Genomic DNA, 16,571 nt, shown 5'->3' on the forward strand with positions numbered 1-16,571 from the left:
TTTTAAGATAAATTTGTGAGTTTTTAATAAATAAAACTGACTTAACTTGACTAAATTAATTAAGGAAATACAATTGCCTGCATTCCAAGTGTATGAGTAAATGCATCTCAAATTGAAGCAGAGACCCACAGACCTACACTTCCTACTTTAATTGAAAAAGTTGTCTTGTATCCCTCTGATGAGTATTGGGTTTGTGTTAATTTGATAACTGACTTTAACATTTAATCACACAGGTCCACCCTAAGCTACAGCTATACGTATTACATTTTCACTGGTACTGTAACAGCCTATTGAACGACAAGAAAAAATAATATAACTGCAAAATTCAATTTTGAAAACTGACCTTTTACCGAGCTCTATTAAAATCAAATCATGGATCCACATACCTCATTAAAGAGATTAAGACTAAATGAAAAACCACAACAGATTATGGTTTTATATTAAACTGTGACCGATATGTACACTGCATATACACATGCACTCCAGTTATAAACTAATGCAGTCGAATACAACAGTCCTCCAATAGGTCCTGTAATGTATGTACCTTCATGAACGTTAGTCTGCTCAGTGATATGGTAAGAAAGAGACATTGTTTATCTCCTCTTGAAATCAGTGAACAGAGTCAGACAGCAACAATTAAAACTCAACAGAAATAAATTCATTTGCCTCTTTCGTATCACACTCTTTTACTCCTTTTCTCGCTCATCTGACCCTGTTTTTCTTTAGTTAAACTATTGCATTAAAGCGTTAAAGCAAACACAACATCAGTGAAATTGGGAGGTATATCTGAGAACCCCAGGAGACCTTTTGCACCACTAATGCACGCTTATTAAAACCATATAACTGAACTGTCATGCGGGTGGACCAGCAGCGGTGTGGGCTGTGGGGTGAGACCGAGGCAGCATTCATCAGGTACATTTAGAGAAAACATCTTGAGAGGATGTAATGAGCAGTGTCATTTTGATATGCTGTGGAGGTTACGATAACCTAATCTGTCATCTTTCATTGATCTCTGAATGCTAGTTATGTTTGTCATGACAGACGGCAGGCAATAGCTCACGCATGCGTCGCTGTCATGTTTGATCACTTGTCAGCTCTTCAGCTGAGGGAGGTGTCTTTTTTGGGGTTTTTAGAGAGAATTCTATTCACTTATAAAGATGTCCTACCATGAGTCACGGTGTGAATCTGGAAAAGAACGGACAGTTTGCGTGCATACCAATGAATTTCAGTCCTGGTACACATTGAGAAGTCACATCTACTTAGTCTTAGTGTATATTGTGACAACAACATTCACGAGGTAGGATGGGAACACTAAATGTCATTAAACATACACGTGAAATAAAACAAACGCAAAGCTCCTGAGTGGAAATCATGAATACGATTTGGAATAAGACTATCTGGGACAGGTGCCGATAGTAAGCATCAATGATTTGCAATCCTATTTACTTTCTATTGTGGGAAGTATTTAACCCCAAACGGCTCCGAGGAACACCTCATGTATACAGTCACATGAAAAAAAGTAATTGTGGACAATGTGCCAGACTGCCAGAACCCATTTTAACTGTTAAAGAATGGTGCAAGACTGACTATTTCTTTAGAAGAGGACACATCTGTCTTTCCCGTTTATGAATTTCGCTCTACCACACCAGAATCTGTCACCACATAATACCCCGCCCATATGGACTATGAGCTGATGAAATCCTCACCTCGTAGCGACAGCTGTGATAAAGTGAAATGACACGAAAAGGTCAACAAAAGGTCTTAGAAGGGCAGGAAGAGGTTGGTATTAGACTGTGTTCATCCGTTTGTGCCATGGGAGGAAGAGGATCATAGATAAGGGAGTTATCCTTTCTCCCCCCATTCTCATATTTTGACTTTATTCTCACTTACTCTCTCACAATTAGCAGGGACGAAGATGTCCTCCAGGGTGTAACACTAGATTAAAAACTTTTGACAGAATACCAATAACAAAATATCTGTAAATGAGTTCAGAAGGCTTTAGAGCTCAAGGCGTCATGTGTTACCTATGGCTATACAGCACATATAGATCTTGTGCAGATGAGCACACGATGGAGTGAACTAAATCTATATTTGCCTCGCTACTCATTAAAAAGAATTACCATAAAGCTCTCTGCTCAAAGTATTATATTTCAATATCTGTTGCTCTGACATCTTAGTGGAAGCAAAGCACTCAAAGGGCATTTGATCCTTATTCATTATTAGCTACTATTATTACCAACGTTTCCAGAATCCACTCTAAAAAAAGGAAACATGGCACTTATAGTTGCCTTAACTAACACAGATGCATGTACAACAATGTTCTCTTCACTTGTCCACATTTCTGTACAATGGCCAGAGCTTTGAGACTTTTCTCAAACCAGGTCAGCATCGCAGTAGCGCTCAAAATACTCAACAGACATCTTCTTACAATACATCTGTATTGTGAAAAGTAATTTCCTGCTACAGTGGTTTGCCTGGAGTCATTTGCAGCTAGAGCAGAGCCGGGAGAGTGGCTGTGAGTATATGTTAGCTAGAACTCTGACTTAGTTCTGTTCAGCACTTGACTGATGGCCCTCGCTGCCCTCATCCATTACTCTGTCACTCGTTTGGAATTGCCTTTCACACGTTCTGGCACTTCTGGAAAAGTTGGCATTCCTCCTTTTTGTCCGGATGGCTGAAAGAAGGCATAGTGGCAGGTGTAGACGTGCAGAAATCTCATTTCGATTGCTGTCAGATCCTGTGGGACCACTTCAGAGGTGCTCTAGCTCTGCACTGTGATTGGTATTCCAAAATGTGAGCAAAACACACATGGCAGGAAGAAATGCAGTTACATGCTGCAGAAACATAACTAAAGAAGACACTTAACTGTTCTCAGAGAGAAATCTGGACATAAGACAATGTCTCGTTACACTCGCTCTTTTTGTCTGGGTGATAGAAATGACATCGACATGACATGTGTAAGTAGGCACTGAGATGTGGATGGATCCAGAAATGTACATTTACGAAACTCTGGAATCCGTCCATGTGGACATTTAGCCTCTAAATCGGTATACCTAAATATGTTTTAAGCGTAAATGTATACTGCCTGTAATTTTGATGTAATTGCCTTCACACTGCGTCAAGGGCAGTCTCTCCTGCCTCTCGCCCTCCACTCTGTCCCTGTGTGTGGGCCTGGTGACATGACAGCTCATTCCGAGACACTATTAATGATGGAGCTCTCGTTTTCTAGCGCTCACTATCATCTATCACCCAGAGCCAGACCGGCCATCAATCTTCCACTAAATTACAACCTGCTGCATAAGACATAAAATAGGGTAATGGGCTGAAAATTAGCCAATTACAATCATTACACTGCCATAATTGACCCTGGAGACCCATGTCCAAGCAGTACACACTCTGCCTTAAGGTTATGTGTGTGTTTGTGTGTTTCAGGCACTTAATTAGGAGGAGATTGGACCATGAGGATGAAATCTAATTTATTGAACAGCAGCAATCTAACAGTTGACTGACAGTAAACTGGGAGCATTTTGGAGAGGTGAATAGCTGCGATGTTTTCAACAGAGTAGAAAAATAGATCAAAAAAGAATAGCAGTAGGGAAAGATGATGATTTGGGGAAGGAAAAAAATAACTAAAACATGTATTCCAATCATGGCATCAATGCCAGCAATATACAAAATACACCTACCAGACCAGAGAACAGTCACCAAGAGGGACCGACAACAAAAGAGAGAAACACATAGTTGTAGATAGTCGGAGCTTGAATGGGTTACTCAGTATTTACCAGGACATAGATCTGAATGAATGCATATGTTAGAAAACAATATTATTTTAAAACAAGGAGGGGAGGAAGATTTGGATTCCCTCAAAATTACTCTCCATAACAACCATGCCAAACATGAGGGTTAGTTGACTCTCATATGAAAGCAATATTCAAAACAGACCAGTACAGCAACATTACAGTCAGGGGGGACTTGCTTCTCCAGTATAAAACTGTACCATGGAAATATCTCCTCCCACACCTTGTACAAAACTGACTCACATACGACTCACATTCATCACATTTAGGGGAAAGTGAGGAGAAGGTTTTGTTCAGCTTGACTAACAAATGATTCATACCAGCTCTGGTATCCACCACAGTTAGTAACCTACACCGAAAGCTTGTTCTTCACTCCTTACAGGAGGCAGCAGGTGTTTGCATCATCTCTGTCTGTAATTGGACACACCAGGCAGATCCACTGGTTGAATTTTCAACTGCTTTTCACACAGCTCCATGAAAAATGGTAGATCAATTCAAACTTCTTTGTCCTCTAATAACTCCCTCAGGACCGTCCGTTCCGGACGGTCCTCCTCCAGCAGCTCCATCTAAAACACTGAGTAAATGAGGGGAACGGCTGTGTGCGTCATCTTCTTTTTAATGAGTCTGGCCTGGAGCGCTGCATCATTAATTACAATACAGGTAGACGTGTGGCTGTGATGAGCAACATGATGGGATGGTGATTGTTCAGGTTTTCTCAGAAACAAAAGAGTGTTACTTTTTAAGATTAATTTGTGGAATTATTATCAGGACCACGTTTATGTAGCAATATGACGATTAAAGCTGCAAATATTTTGCTTCTTTTCCTGCAGTTTAATGCATTTTATGAAATATGAATATCATTAGTTAAAAATAATATAACTGACAGACCAAACCGCTTGTCTCTTGTATTTATTACATTATTAAATATTAACCATGATATTAGGAGTGCATCATTTTAGCAATATACAGACAAAACAAAGCTGATGTTTTGCTAAATAATTAGTTAAATTAGCCTACTGGACTTATTTAGCCACGAGGGATGGCTTAAGAGAATATGTTTTAAGGGATATTAACGCAATATATAGAGTTGAACAGAGTCAAATACATACAACACATAAAACCAACATCAATTTTATACACATGACATTGAGACTGTGTTTTATTATATAATTGACTGAGATACAGTTAGAATTAGAGTTAGAGTTTTATTGTTTTAATATCAAGGACTCGCTGTTTTCAGACCCATACTTGGAAGGGGAGAAAAGCCATCAGGATCTTCACTTAACTTTAGTCAGGGAGCGCTGTCCTGGATGACACGGATGAGAGAGGTGAAGTTCAAAGTGTAAAGTTAAGTAAAGTAGAGTAGAGGCTAACATAGATAGGAATGGAAAGGCTGGGATAACAACAGAGGTCTGAGTCAGTTACAATGAAAGGGAGATGCGGTGGAGTTAGGGATCATCGGTTATGGAGGATAAAGTTAGTCTGTGTGACTCTGATGTCGTACACAGGTCCAAAAGCCAGATTATCTTATTTTATGCTCACATGAACAAGGCAAATGGAGCGAGGCAGATATGCAAATTGCTGTCTAATTGGCCTGTCAGGATACTGAGGCCCTGTCAAGCCACTGTCAGAGAGAGAGCGAGAGAGAGCGAGCGAGAGAACACAAAGAATTGCTGGATTAGTTTCAGCTGCCATTCACTGCACATTTCATTAAGTAATTTCTGCTCATATTAGGATCATGGGTCAGTGCTCTATATCCTTGAAGAGCTCAGTTCATTCAGCCGTCATTTTGAGGAAAAAAAGAGAGGCAGCCTATCTCATCACTGCTCTAGCTTTTACCTTATGTCAGTCTCCCACAACTAAAAACACAGACGTTGCCAATAAACACGTTTTCATTGGCTTCCCTCCACTGCAGATGGCACAAGGAGGACAGATTTGAATGCAGAGGAGGTGACAAGAAACTAAACTAAAACAAAATATGAAAACAGTATTAAGTCTGTGTGCAAAAGTGCTAATTCAAAATGAGGTAAACCTTTAGTTTTTAATAAAATAATAATAATAAAAGGTGGGTGTTTTATCAACACATTTATTAACACTGCTAGATAGATTTAGCAGAGCTATTGACAGACATGTATACATTATATAGTAGTATATTTCATTTAGTAGTGTGTTTTAAATGTGTTAACAATTAACTAGCTATTGGCCTTTTTCCCATAAATATTTAGCTTCGCCTGTCAAGCTTTCTGATCTTGCACTGTATACATACACTTTGAAGTGAAAACAGTGGCATATTACTGCTCAAGCTTCTTTGTAGTTTTGTAGGCAATTTCGTCTAAAAGATGGGAAATCTGTGCTCTTTGTGCATTGATGTTGATATGGTACGTGGTGAAATACATGAGGGTCATATGCAAGCTGCCCCAGAGCATGTATTCAAAAGGAGCACCAGTGGGAAAATGTGATTTATGTGTATGAAATAATACCTTTTCATTTAATAAACAAGCTGCCACAGACAGCAGACACATGTTCAGGAGATTCACTATAACCTAGACACAAACACACTAAAATACAAACAAATACAAAGCTTTAGCTCATTACGAGTGAACACACACACACAAAAAAGAGAGCATTGGAGAAATTGAGAATCATCACATGGTGTCAACGAATGAGAGACTAATCCAGTGCAGAATAGAAAAAGGGGGTAATGGGGTAATAAGAGACTGAGCCCTCTATAAAAATCAATCAGAGGCTAAAAGGTTGTTTCACGCTATGAGCAAGTTGACAATGCATTGATGACAGAGCTCCAGTGGAGCATTACTGGACAAGTAATTACTCTGACCATCCTATATGGATCCAATTAGCTCACCTCAACAATGGAAAGGCATAGTGATTCCTATCATATAAATGGGTTTCCTCGTCTGTCAGTGTGTTCCAGAAAACGATACCTAATTGTTTGTGTATTTTTTCAGGAACTGGCAATGGCTTAGGCTAGTTTCTTATTTGACATTTTTCGTTAGATGAGTTCCTCAGATGTATAACATATCTAACAAAAAGTAGATACGTGCAATTTATTCCAGATAGTGAAACAATCCTTCCTCTTGGTGTTTAAATTGCCTCATTACTTAAACTTTAGTTTTACTAAAACAAGACAAGGATGCAATCAGTCTCAGTTGAGAGCAGCTCAACTCAATAATGCAGAATACAAAATGACATTTATTGAATAAGGTCATACACTTCATCTGTCTTAAGCCGCACATTGGAATACAAAGGAATAAAACCTTAATAACTCTGTGTGAGACTAGTAAAGATGGCTTCTGAAGGGGATGGAGCAAGTGCAATCCTTTACAGCCTCTCGACAACTATAAGCTACAAGTGGGATGAAAACTAATTTCCACATTCATAGAGGCGGTCCAGCTGCAAAAAACACAAGTTCAGATAAAAAACCTACAAGACCACAAACTGTTCACAACACAGTGTAGCCACTATCTCTGATATGAAAGCACATTTAACGAACCTTGTTAGTACATATTCTTTATGGTGGTGCATATCTCTGCCTTGCAGATAATTAGATACATATCTAGAGATAATGGTCCACAATTCAAAAGAAAAAAGCTCCGGGATACATTTGCAAAGATATGGTTTAAATCTGAATTAATCATTTCCTGCTTTCTATCTTTGTTTCTTTTGCTCATCCCTCTTTCTAACATTTTTTGGTCTCTCTTTATTTACTCGCATTTCCATCTGAATGTCCTGTCCTACTTTGTAGATTGTAATAATATGCCATCCCGCTGCAGATGAAAAATATTGTTTCTGTACAAAAGAGAAACACAATACAACTCAAAGCAAAAGAGCATTAGGCAGTGATGAGAACCTGACTATCCACCTAGCAGTTTCAATTATGACAGGCCACTGACCACTGACCACTTCCTGTTTATGTATTCACTGCACCAACTGGCATACAATTATGTAATTTGTCCTGTTGTCTCATATGATTTAATACAGATGTGATTTATATCATTTCAGCTCAGACTTAATAGGATTTTACATTTTTACTTGTTTATGATTTAAAAGATCAGATGGACAGATGTATCTTTTTTCGAACATGTATTAGTTCGTCTTTATACCCCTTCTGCTTTTAGTTACAGAGACCTTTGTTTCAATTCTAAAACTAATGTTGGTAAGGCGAGCATAACAAAAATCATAATCTATAAATAAACCTGCAACAGGAATGTTGAAGTGGTTGGCCCATCGTCTTTAGCCTCGGCTACATTTAAACATTGTTGACCACCAAAGAGAATGACATTAACCTGAAGTCATCAATCAGCACTACAACAATGGGAATCATGCTGTATGTGTTACTGATCATTTGTTCCCATGTGTTTACTGCACTTTACCACAATACGTAATCTTCCTCTCTCAAACCTTTAAAAAGCTGAATGAATAGCAGGACAAGAGGCTAATGGATTGGAGAAACGAATGGCACAAAGAATCATTGATAAAGAACAGTTTCCTCCCTTAATTATATTCACTTCTGAGGTACATCTGCTGTACTTTGACATTTCATTACTGGAAATGAAATAATTTAACGGAATTAACATTTGGAAAGTAAAATGTCACCCCCTACATTGATTTGATCAAAAAGCTTTGAATGCTCTTCATGTATAAACAACAGGCCCTGCAGAGAGAACAACTGGCAAGCTAACCATCACGGGGGGGAAACGTGCAGATCAGATACAAGGTCAGGTGAGAGCAGAATCAATACAAATGTGACAAACAGGATATCTTCCTGGTTTGTAATGAGAGGATGTCATTGACTCGCGCACGTAGCTGTGTGAGTTCAAATGAGGATACGTCTCGATGAAGGAGGGAGAGAGAGAGAAACAGTGAGAGAGAGGGGAAACCAGAAGAAGGATTGAGAACACTGAGGGAGGAAAAAAATGGGGAATGTATCTGTCCTGCTGGGAGAAAACACCGAGACATAGGTGTGGAGGCGTAGTGCTGAACCTCATGTCCTAAGGCAAGGAGGAGATATCAATACACACATTCTGACACTTTACTGAGAGCCAGTCTCCTGTTCTAACAGAAAAAATGCAGGGGGACACAGTGTAAGGAGAAAAGGCTTGTACAGACAAAACTGTACTACATCTCCAAAACCAAGCGGACTTGTGTCTGCGCCTGGCAGAAGTTATAAAGGTTTTGTATTTTTGTGTCTATGCTATAGCCTTTTAGGAGGCATAACATATATATACACACACAAACATAGCAAAAGCATGCAGTATATAAGGGATAAAATAGAATAATGTGTTATTATTCATATCTGAATTTTAAAAAAAGAGGGACAAATAATAATAGTATTCCTTCTTGTAATATGTATGAGTGGCGTATCATAATTCTGACCATATCAAATAGGAACTGGTGCAACTTTGGTAATACAATAGTATTACTGGATTTATGTAATGCCCCAAGTTACCCTATCTTATTATCTTTATATAATTAGGATATGTTCGGTTAAAAATGTTGCACTCATAACAAAATAATTATTATTAATGGTTAAAGCACATCTGGCTCTCCAGCTGCTAAATGCTAACTTTGTCTGTAATAGCGTTCTGTGTCAATGTCATGTGTACTGTGGCTCAGAAGACAGAGCTGTGTCGTCCTTCAATCAGAAGATTGGCGGTTGGATCCCCGGCTCCTCCAGTCCAGGTCGATGTGTCCTTGACAAGTGTCTCGGTGCAAGACACTTAACCCCAAATTGCTAGCCATCAGTGTGTGGATGAGTGTGAATGCTTAGGTAGTCCTTATGGGCAGGTGGCACCTTGCATGATAGACCCTGATGAGTCTACCATCATACACTGATGCTAGACCCTGCCACCAGTGTATGATTGGGGTGTGAATGGGTTAAAGATGCTAAAAAAGCTGCGTTGAGCTGAGGGGAACTGCAGAGTCGGGTATGGGATCATCACTATGGGCGCTGACAAAATACAATGATATTCACGCAGGTCTGCTAGTGTCAGTTGCAGACAGAAATCCGGTTTGCAGGTAGGTGTCATGTCTCTAAAGAGCATACGGAACTTTTGATGCTCTGCAACCGTTTCATGTTGCAGACTTGCCTCACTATTACCTAACGACTGAGCACCCACTGCAGAAATCTAACAGCCACACAAAGGCAAAGAGGACAGAGAGAAAGAAAGAGAGAGAGGCAGACAAAGTGATATGTTCCTCTTCACCTTCGGGCACACTGAGACAGACCTGCATGGTTTGATCAGGCTGTCCATTCAATGCTCTCGCTTATCCTTTGATGATCAATCCCTTTCTATTCCCGTCTATATTTCTCTTTCACTCTATCTCACACACATATGCAGCATATCCCTATTTCCTGCTTCTATCTGTGTTTCTCTCTTTCATCCCTCATTCTAACATGTTTTGTCTCTCTTGATTTACTACCTTTTTTCATTCTACTGTTAATGTCTCTTTTTAGAACGTAATAATATGCAATTCTGCCGTTCTTATGCAATTGAAATTTTTTTATTGTCACGGTAGAATTGTTTCTGTAAAAAGGAAAAAGACGATACAACTTTAAGCAAAAGAGCATTAGGAAGTGACGACAACTTGTCTATCCACCAAGCAGATTTAATTATGTATGGAGAAAGTTACAATTTCTTGTTTATGTCTTCATTGCAGCAACTGCCAGAAAATGATGTGATTGTTCCCGACAAAACTGCAGGAATATATAAACTTTTCACTTACAATTATTCAAACATCCCTCACTGTGACTCATAAACAAGTCAGGTATAGTAAAAAAATGCATTTGCACATAATTCAAATATCCTGCTCACCACAGGCTTTGAACTTATGATAATAAGTCACATGTTTTCCATATCATACCACAAGCAATAACTGGATTTTGACTGTTTGGTAAAAATCAATCAAAAGTCAATAGAATGACAAAAATGTGTCTATTTTTTCTTTGTTTTTTTCAGCACATGCAGAAACTGGATGGAAATTGGAAGAAAACTTCTAAAATAATGGGAACTATTGAATTTGTAATATGTTAGCATATTCAAACCTGCAGCCACAGTTTGACTGAGGCAATAATATCTTATGTCAATATCATCTAAGTGAAGTCAGATTCATCAAGTTGTGACCAAGAGGTTTGGAGTATGAAATAAATCTTGTTTAACAGGCCCAGCAAAGACATCTCAAACATGCCTCCTTGCACCCAAAGTGATGAATGGAGTGTTGTTCACATAACATTGTGGGTCATTTTACTTGACCAGACTATATGTGTGCAAAAGTGTGCAATAAGTGTGCAAAAAAATGGGAGTAGAACTTACAGGCTGTCGCAGCATTGGCGTTTCAGCCATCTCATAAGATAAGTGTCTGATAGAATAGATACCGTTACATTCTAATCAATACAGCTTCAGTGATTGTGTATAGGGCTGTGGCTGAACACACAGCTGTGGCTGAACACACGGTGGACATTGACTGAGGACTGATGCTGCTGCTTTTGCTCTGCAGCCTGTGTAAACAAGGTGTTACTGGACTGGTAGTGTACTTTATATTCATTAGTTCCTATCAGCAGATAAAATGCCTGATGACTATGATAATGGCAATGAGCGAGAAAGTACAAAACAAAGTACCATAAAAACATTCAGTCTCACACTCAAAACACAAGTTCAAGAACATTAAAGACACTAACTTTGGACTTGAAATTACAGTTTAGACAAACACATTAAATTGCAAACCAGTGTTTGCACACACAACATAAACCAACCAATGGGAATAATTAAACATGTTTTTTCGTGACAGCTGCCCGTGATGACCCTCTCTCATTTTCATTGTCCATCTGTCTCCGCCATTTTTACTCTCAGCTATCCATTCTCCATTTCCCTCCATTTTTTCAACTACTTTTGTTCTTTTACCCTGTGTGGGTTCTGCAGAGGAAACAATGTACCACAGCACATTATTCTACATGATGAATGGGGAGAATCTGTGCCTGTTGACTGCGGCCTCGAGATAAAGAATAAGCAAATGAAACTGCCTCGCAGCACCCTAGAGTCCACTGCCACCATTCCTCATGCTAATTTGATTGAGAACGCTCGATCAGCACATACTCCTCGACCCACACACCTTTGCTCCAAGGGAGGTGTTGAAGGGGGGTGCAGAGGATGGAGGATGCCATCATGGCATGCAGTAATAATAACAATTCATCTCCAGGATGCATGTCTCAGCGTATAATGTTCAAGTTAGACCCACTGTGGGTAGTTTACATCAAAGTGATATGTGGTACCGCAGGAGAGGGCGAGACAGAACGAGAGACAGGAAGCAAAATAGAAAAATAATTTATCGGTAAAAAGGTGAGGTGGGGTAGTGAAGGGCCAATGGATGGGAGAGGGAATAAATGATGACAAAAGAAAAGTACAATGGAGGAGAAAACAGGCAAGTACTTAACAATCCTGGTCCATGTTCCCACACTGCAATTAATGTGGAGCCAGAAGGACAGCCTACTCCTTTCTGCAGTAAAACAAAACCAGGATTGATGAGAGTGTCTCTAATGCATAAGTGACTGCCTTTATATGGGCTCGCTAGGAGCAAAGTGTCGAGATAGAGAATAGAACGAAGGATTGTTGGGTTGAGAAAGAAGGAATGTGGCACTGGGTGGAGAGAAAGACAAAAAACGGAGGCACAGATTGAGATAAAGATTGGAGGAGGGGCGCTGTTGTATGCATGAAGGAGAGCTGTAGCATTAGACAATTGTAAAGGGAGATAAATTGGGACAGAGCTTCTCTTTTGATGGCCATATTTTTTCAGAGTCTCCTTGGTAGCGATTGTATGGGTTTCATTCATTAGACCACATCCAATGAAAAACAAAGAGAGAAATATATCTCCTGTCCGCAGTCAGAACACAGCGCTGCTTTTTCCTCTCTGGCCATATTTCACCCGGTTTGACCTTCTCGAGTCAACAAACCAACTGTTAATCATGGAGAAAAACAATGAAGATGAATTTCCTCTTTTGTCTGGCTGCTCGTTGCGGTGCCATTAAACGTTCACCGCGTCGCAGATTTGGTTGCTAGGGAAAGCTTTGTACTGTAAATTACTGTAAGTCGGTAGTGCTTGATTAGAGGAGAACAATGACAGTGTGGTATATCTTCAGCATCTCCACTTTTGTGATATGAATAAAAGATTAAGCTATTTATTGCACAATATAGTCTCTTTTTCTCATATTTTGGATAAGTAAATCTTCCTAGACCCCTCCAAAAGATCATTAAATCTTCAAATACAGTACATCTATATGTGTAATATACATATTTTGATTACACTGCACAGTATGTGTGCAATACTGGCTTGTTAAAGGCCCTGTGGTGAACAGAAGAACAAAAAGACCCCTTCCAAGGCTTTTTCTCCTCAAGGTCAGCCGTATTTACCCATTATTTACAGAACAGCTCACACGTAACATTGAAAAACGCTAAATTATGACTGTGGCACTAGAACAAAAACACTCACACAAAAAAAAGGAAAACATAAGGAGAAAAAAAGCTGAGTATCAGTTTTCCATGGTTGTCAGCGTTAGGATTAATAGGAGCCATTTCGCCATAATGAGCTGTTAAGCGTTAGCTGCCAAAAAGCCTCTTCGTTTGCCTTTGAGTCTCGGAATACTTTGTCCAATTATAATAGCTCTCTCTGTCTCTCTCCTTCCTGTTACTGCCAGCTCTGCTGTACCTGCCTGACGGCTGTCTGATTCCGGCTTGTGTTAGACAACATAATCAGCACCCGAAACAGTCACCTGGAGATGAGGTTTATAACGATGTTGTACTGTTCTTATTGAACGTGTATCTGTTTCCTGACTCAACCAGACAACCTTCAGTCAGTACTACGCTCCCAGCACCTGGTTAATGGAAACCAAATATGAGGAGCAATGAAAAGATTAAAACAAACAAGTGTTTCCCTGGAGTTCTTTTTCGTGGATTTGTATTGGCCCACTAGGCTGTAGAAACACATTGTCGAAAAGCTACAGTGACTAAACTGTCAGTGAATGCAGCGCATCTATTAATCTAATACTACCATTAAATACTGCTAAAGGGGACACCCCCTTGCCAAGGCCCCTGTTGTTGCTATGTATGGCATTATATAACTGATTTCTTACAAGATGAATTGATGAAATGAGAACATTAATACATTAATGGTACAAAATGAATGGTTCTGTAGGACCAAAACAAACAAGTGTTACATCATAGAAATGTATGATGCTCAGAGTGGATTACACATAAACAATCTATTGTCTGGCTTTTCTTTTGTAATTTAAAACTGTGCTTTGTAACTCTTTAATGTCGTAGAAAGCTCCACAGTGTCAGATTGAGATTAGGCTAGAAAATGAACATTGTCATCATGAAACGCTGCTATGGCTCAGGAATATATTCTTCCACTCTTGAGAGCAATCTGTTGGTCTGGTTAAATGGGGCAATTCAGCAGCAAGAAAAAGGATGACACATGGCTTCAATTATCAGCAGCCCTGAATAGATCCCTGTCAGGGGGAGTGAGGAAGATGTATCTAAACTCAAAACCTGACAAGGTTACGGAAATAAATGCATTTTCATAAAGCTCCGTAATTCTTCCATCCAACTCAAAGCTCCTGCTATTGTGAATTTAAACCACCTCAAGTACTGGCCACAAGTTTTATATACAAATTGAGCACTTAATAAAATAGAAGGGTATGACCTTCATGTATAGAGGCAATTATCAACAAGGTTTCAAAGTAATAATATGATGCTGGAGCAACGGACCTGTAGACCGTGCAACATATCCATTTACAGTGAGCAAAAACATACTGATTCCCGATCCACTATAGGAAAAAAGTGTGATACATGTATCTGCTTAGTTATTTACAAGCCCTCTGTCTTGTGACTTTTTGAGCAATTCCATACAATGATGAGAAGAAAGAGCTCTTGAAAAAAGATTGAAAACACCGCTACGGGTGATAAATGGAATTCAGTCTCCATGACAAACGTTGATTACAGAGAACTGTTGGATCATCTGTTTTCTGTCTTGTGGTGTGACGTTGCCACAGTTTCCTGTGTTTGTAAGAGAACGTACATACAGTATGGGAGGATGTGTATACTGTATGTGGTGTACTTTCTAAATGTGGGTGGATAATGTATATCAGATGTTTTTCTGTGTGTGTATATTTGTTTTCCTACCAGCATAGGGGACCGGGGCATCCTTGTCCAGCGCTACCAGCGGAGGGTCCAGCAGCACCGTGTCCATGTTCTCTGTGATCACACCATGGTAAGATGTTTCTATCCATGGCTTGTGCTTGTTGACTGTGGAAGAGAAGGAAATGCATATTTAACTTCACAGCAGTAATGATTTTTGACTGTTAATTACATGCGTTGTTGTTTCAAACTGTTTCTTAATGTGCTGAGTCACCTCAAGAAGTCTGAGGATGAGGAAACAGAAGGCAAGGGAACCTCCAACCTTTTGAAAACATTGTGTTGGCATCATGCCTGTGGTTTGATCTCTTGGGTTTTTAGACATGACACAAAGACTAATGGAAGTCAGAGGGTCAACACTGTGAAAATAAGTATTGATTTTGCTGTATAGCTTTACATCTATGATTGTCTTGCTTAAAATGATTATCTGTAATATTTTGCTAGACAACACAAACAACACAAATTCCTCAGTTTTAGAAAAGGTAAGGTAAAGGTAATACAAGAGAATCCTTTAACATTAGTACTCCCACCGCCTTTTCCCCTTTTTCCTTCCAGTTTGTATAAACTGTGTACACTCCTTGTCTACCTCTCTGCTGGGGAGGTTGAAGACATGCCATGTGTCTCCTCACCAATGGTGACACTGTCAACTGTGGTCAATGGGCATTTTTACACCAAGTACCACAGTCAAGGACCGAACCAGGTCTTTGCAGCAAAGCTTTACATTTCCAATGTCAGACAATATAAAAAAACAACAACCTTATTATATCTATAAAAACATGTATTTCTAGTGAGTAATCTGTACTGACATTGTGAACTACAGAACCCACATTCTGTGCTAAGCTTTGTGTTTCGACCTCTACATCTTTACCCGTCCGTCATCCAGCACCATCATCCTTTTCTATAATGCATTCTCATTGTTTCTTCCCTTTCTCTCCTTTTCCGTCTCTGTGCTAGTGTTGTACTACATTGGGGATTTAACCTCACTGCCACAGATGTGATTCAAAGGAGGATGAGCAAAAGATTAACAAAGATCACCATCACACATTTACTCTCACTGTAAATTACACTTCCTAGGTCCTTCCTCGCAGCAGGATCCCACTTGTAGATAGAGACCGGTATACATTCCCCAAGAACAACCATATGTGCATGAGCACTTTTATATACACCTACACATACACACACACACACACACACTAACACACACACATATGCATATGCATATCTGTAGTGTACAAGTGTCACTTTCCGCAGCGACCTGGGATGTCAACTTGACCTTTAAACCCACTGAAGTGGAACGCTTTGTCTCATGCCAATGAGCAGATGATATGTCCAGCTGGCAGTGATTTAAAATGCAACTGTTCCTAAAACCCTCACACAGCTTTTCATTTGTTTCGACAAATTTCAGTAGTTTTGTCCTACTATTCCATTTCCTCCCCGCTCGTCACCATACTGAGTTGAGAGAACGGGGTCAGAATTTAAAAAAAAAAGGGGGAAAACGAAAGACATGTTAGACCTGTACAAAATAAATCAGTTTTTTAAAGCAATAAAAAATACGTTGTGAATGAAAAAA

The 16,571-nt window shown here is 39.4% G+C and overlaps 1 protein-coding gene across 1 annotated transcript in view; it reads right to left on the reverse strand.

Moving 5' to 3' along the window:
- Window positions 1-16,571, reverse strand: part of LOC306706717 (calsyntenin-2-like) — a gene marked incomplete at both ends in the record, with an annotated part of 120,730 nt that overhangs the window by 46,984 nt on the left and 57,175 nt on the right. The window contains one exon of the mRNA XM_079173880.1: window positions 14,990-15,112. Coding sequence (XP_079030006.1) covers window positions 14,990-15,112 — 123 coding nt within the window. The remainder of the gene's footprint in view (window positions 1-14,989; window positions 15,113-16,571) is intronic.

This window comes from Pholis gunnellus (assembly GCF_910591455.1).
Source record: "Pholis gunnellus genome assembly, chromosome: 14".
Taxonomy (NCBI): Eukaryota; Metazoa; Chordata; class Actinopteri; order Perciformes; family Pholidae; genus Pholis; species Pholis gunnellus.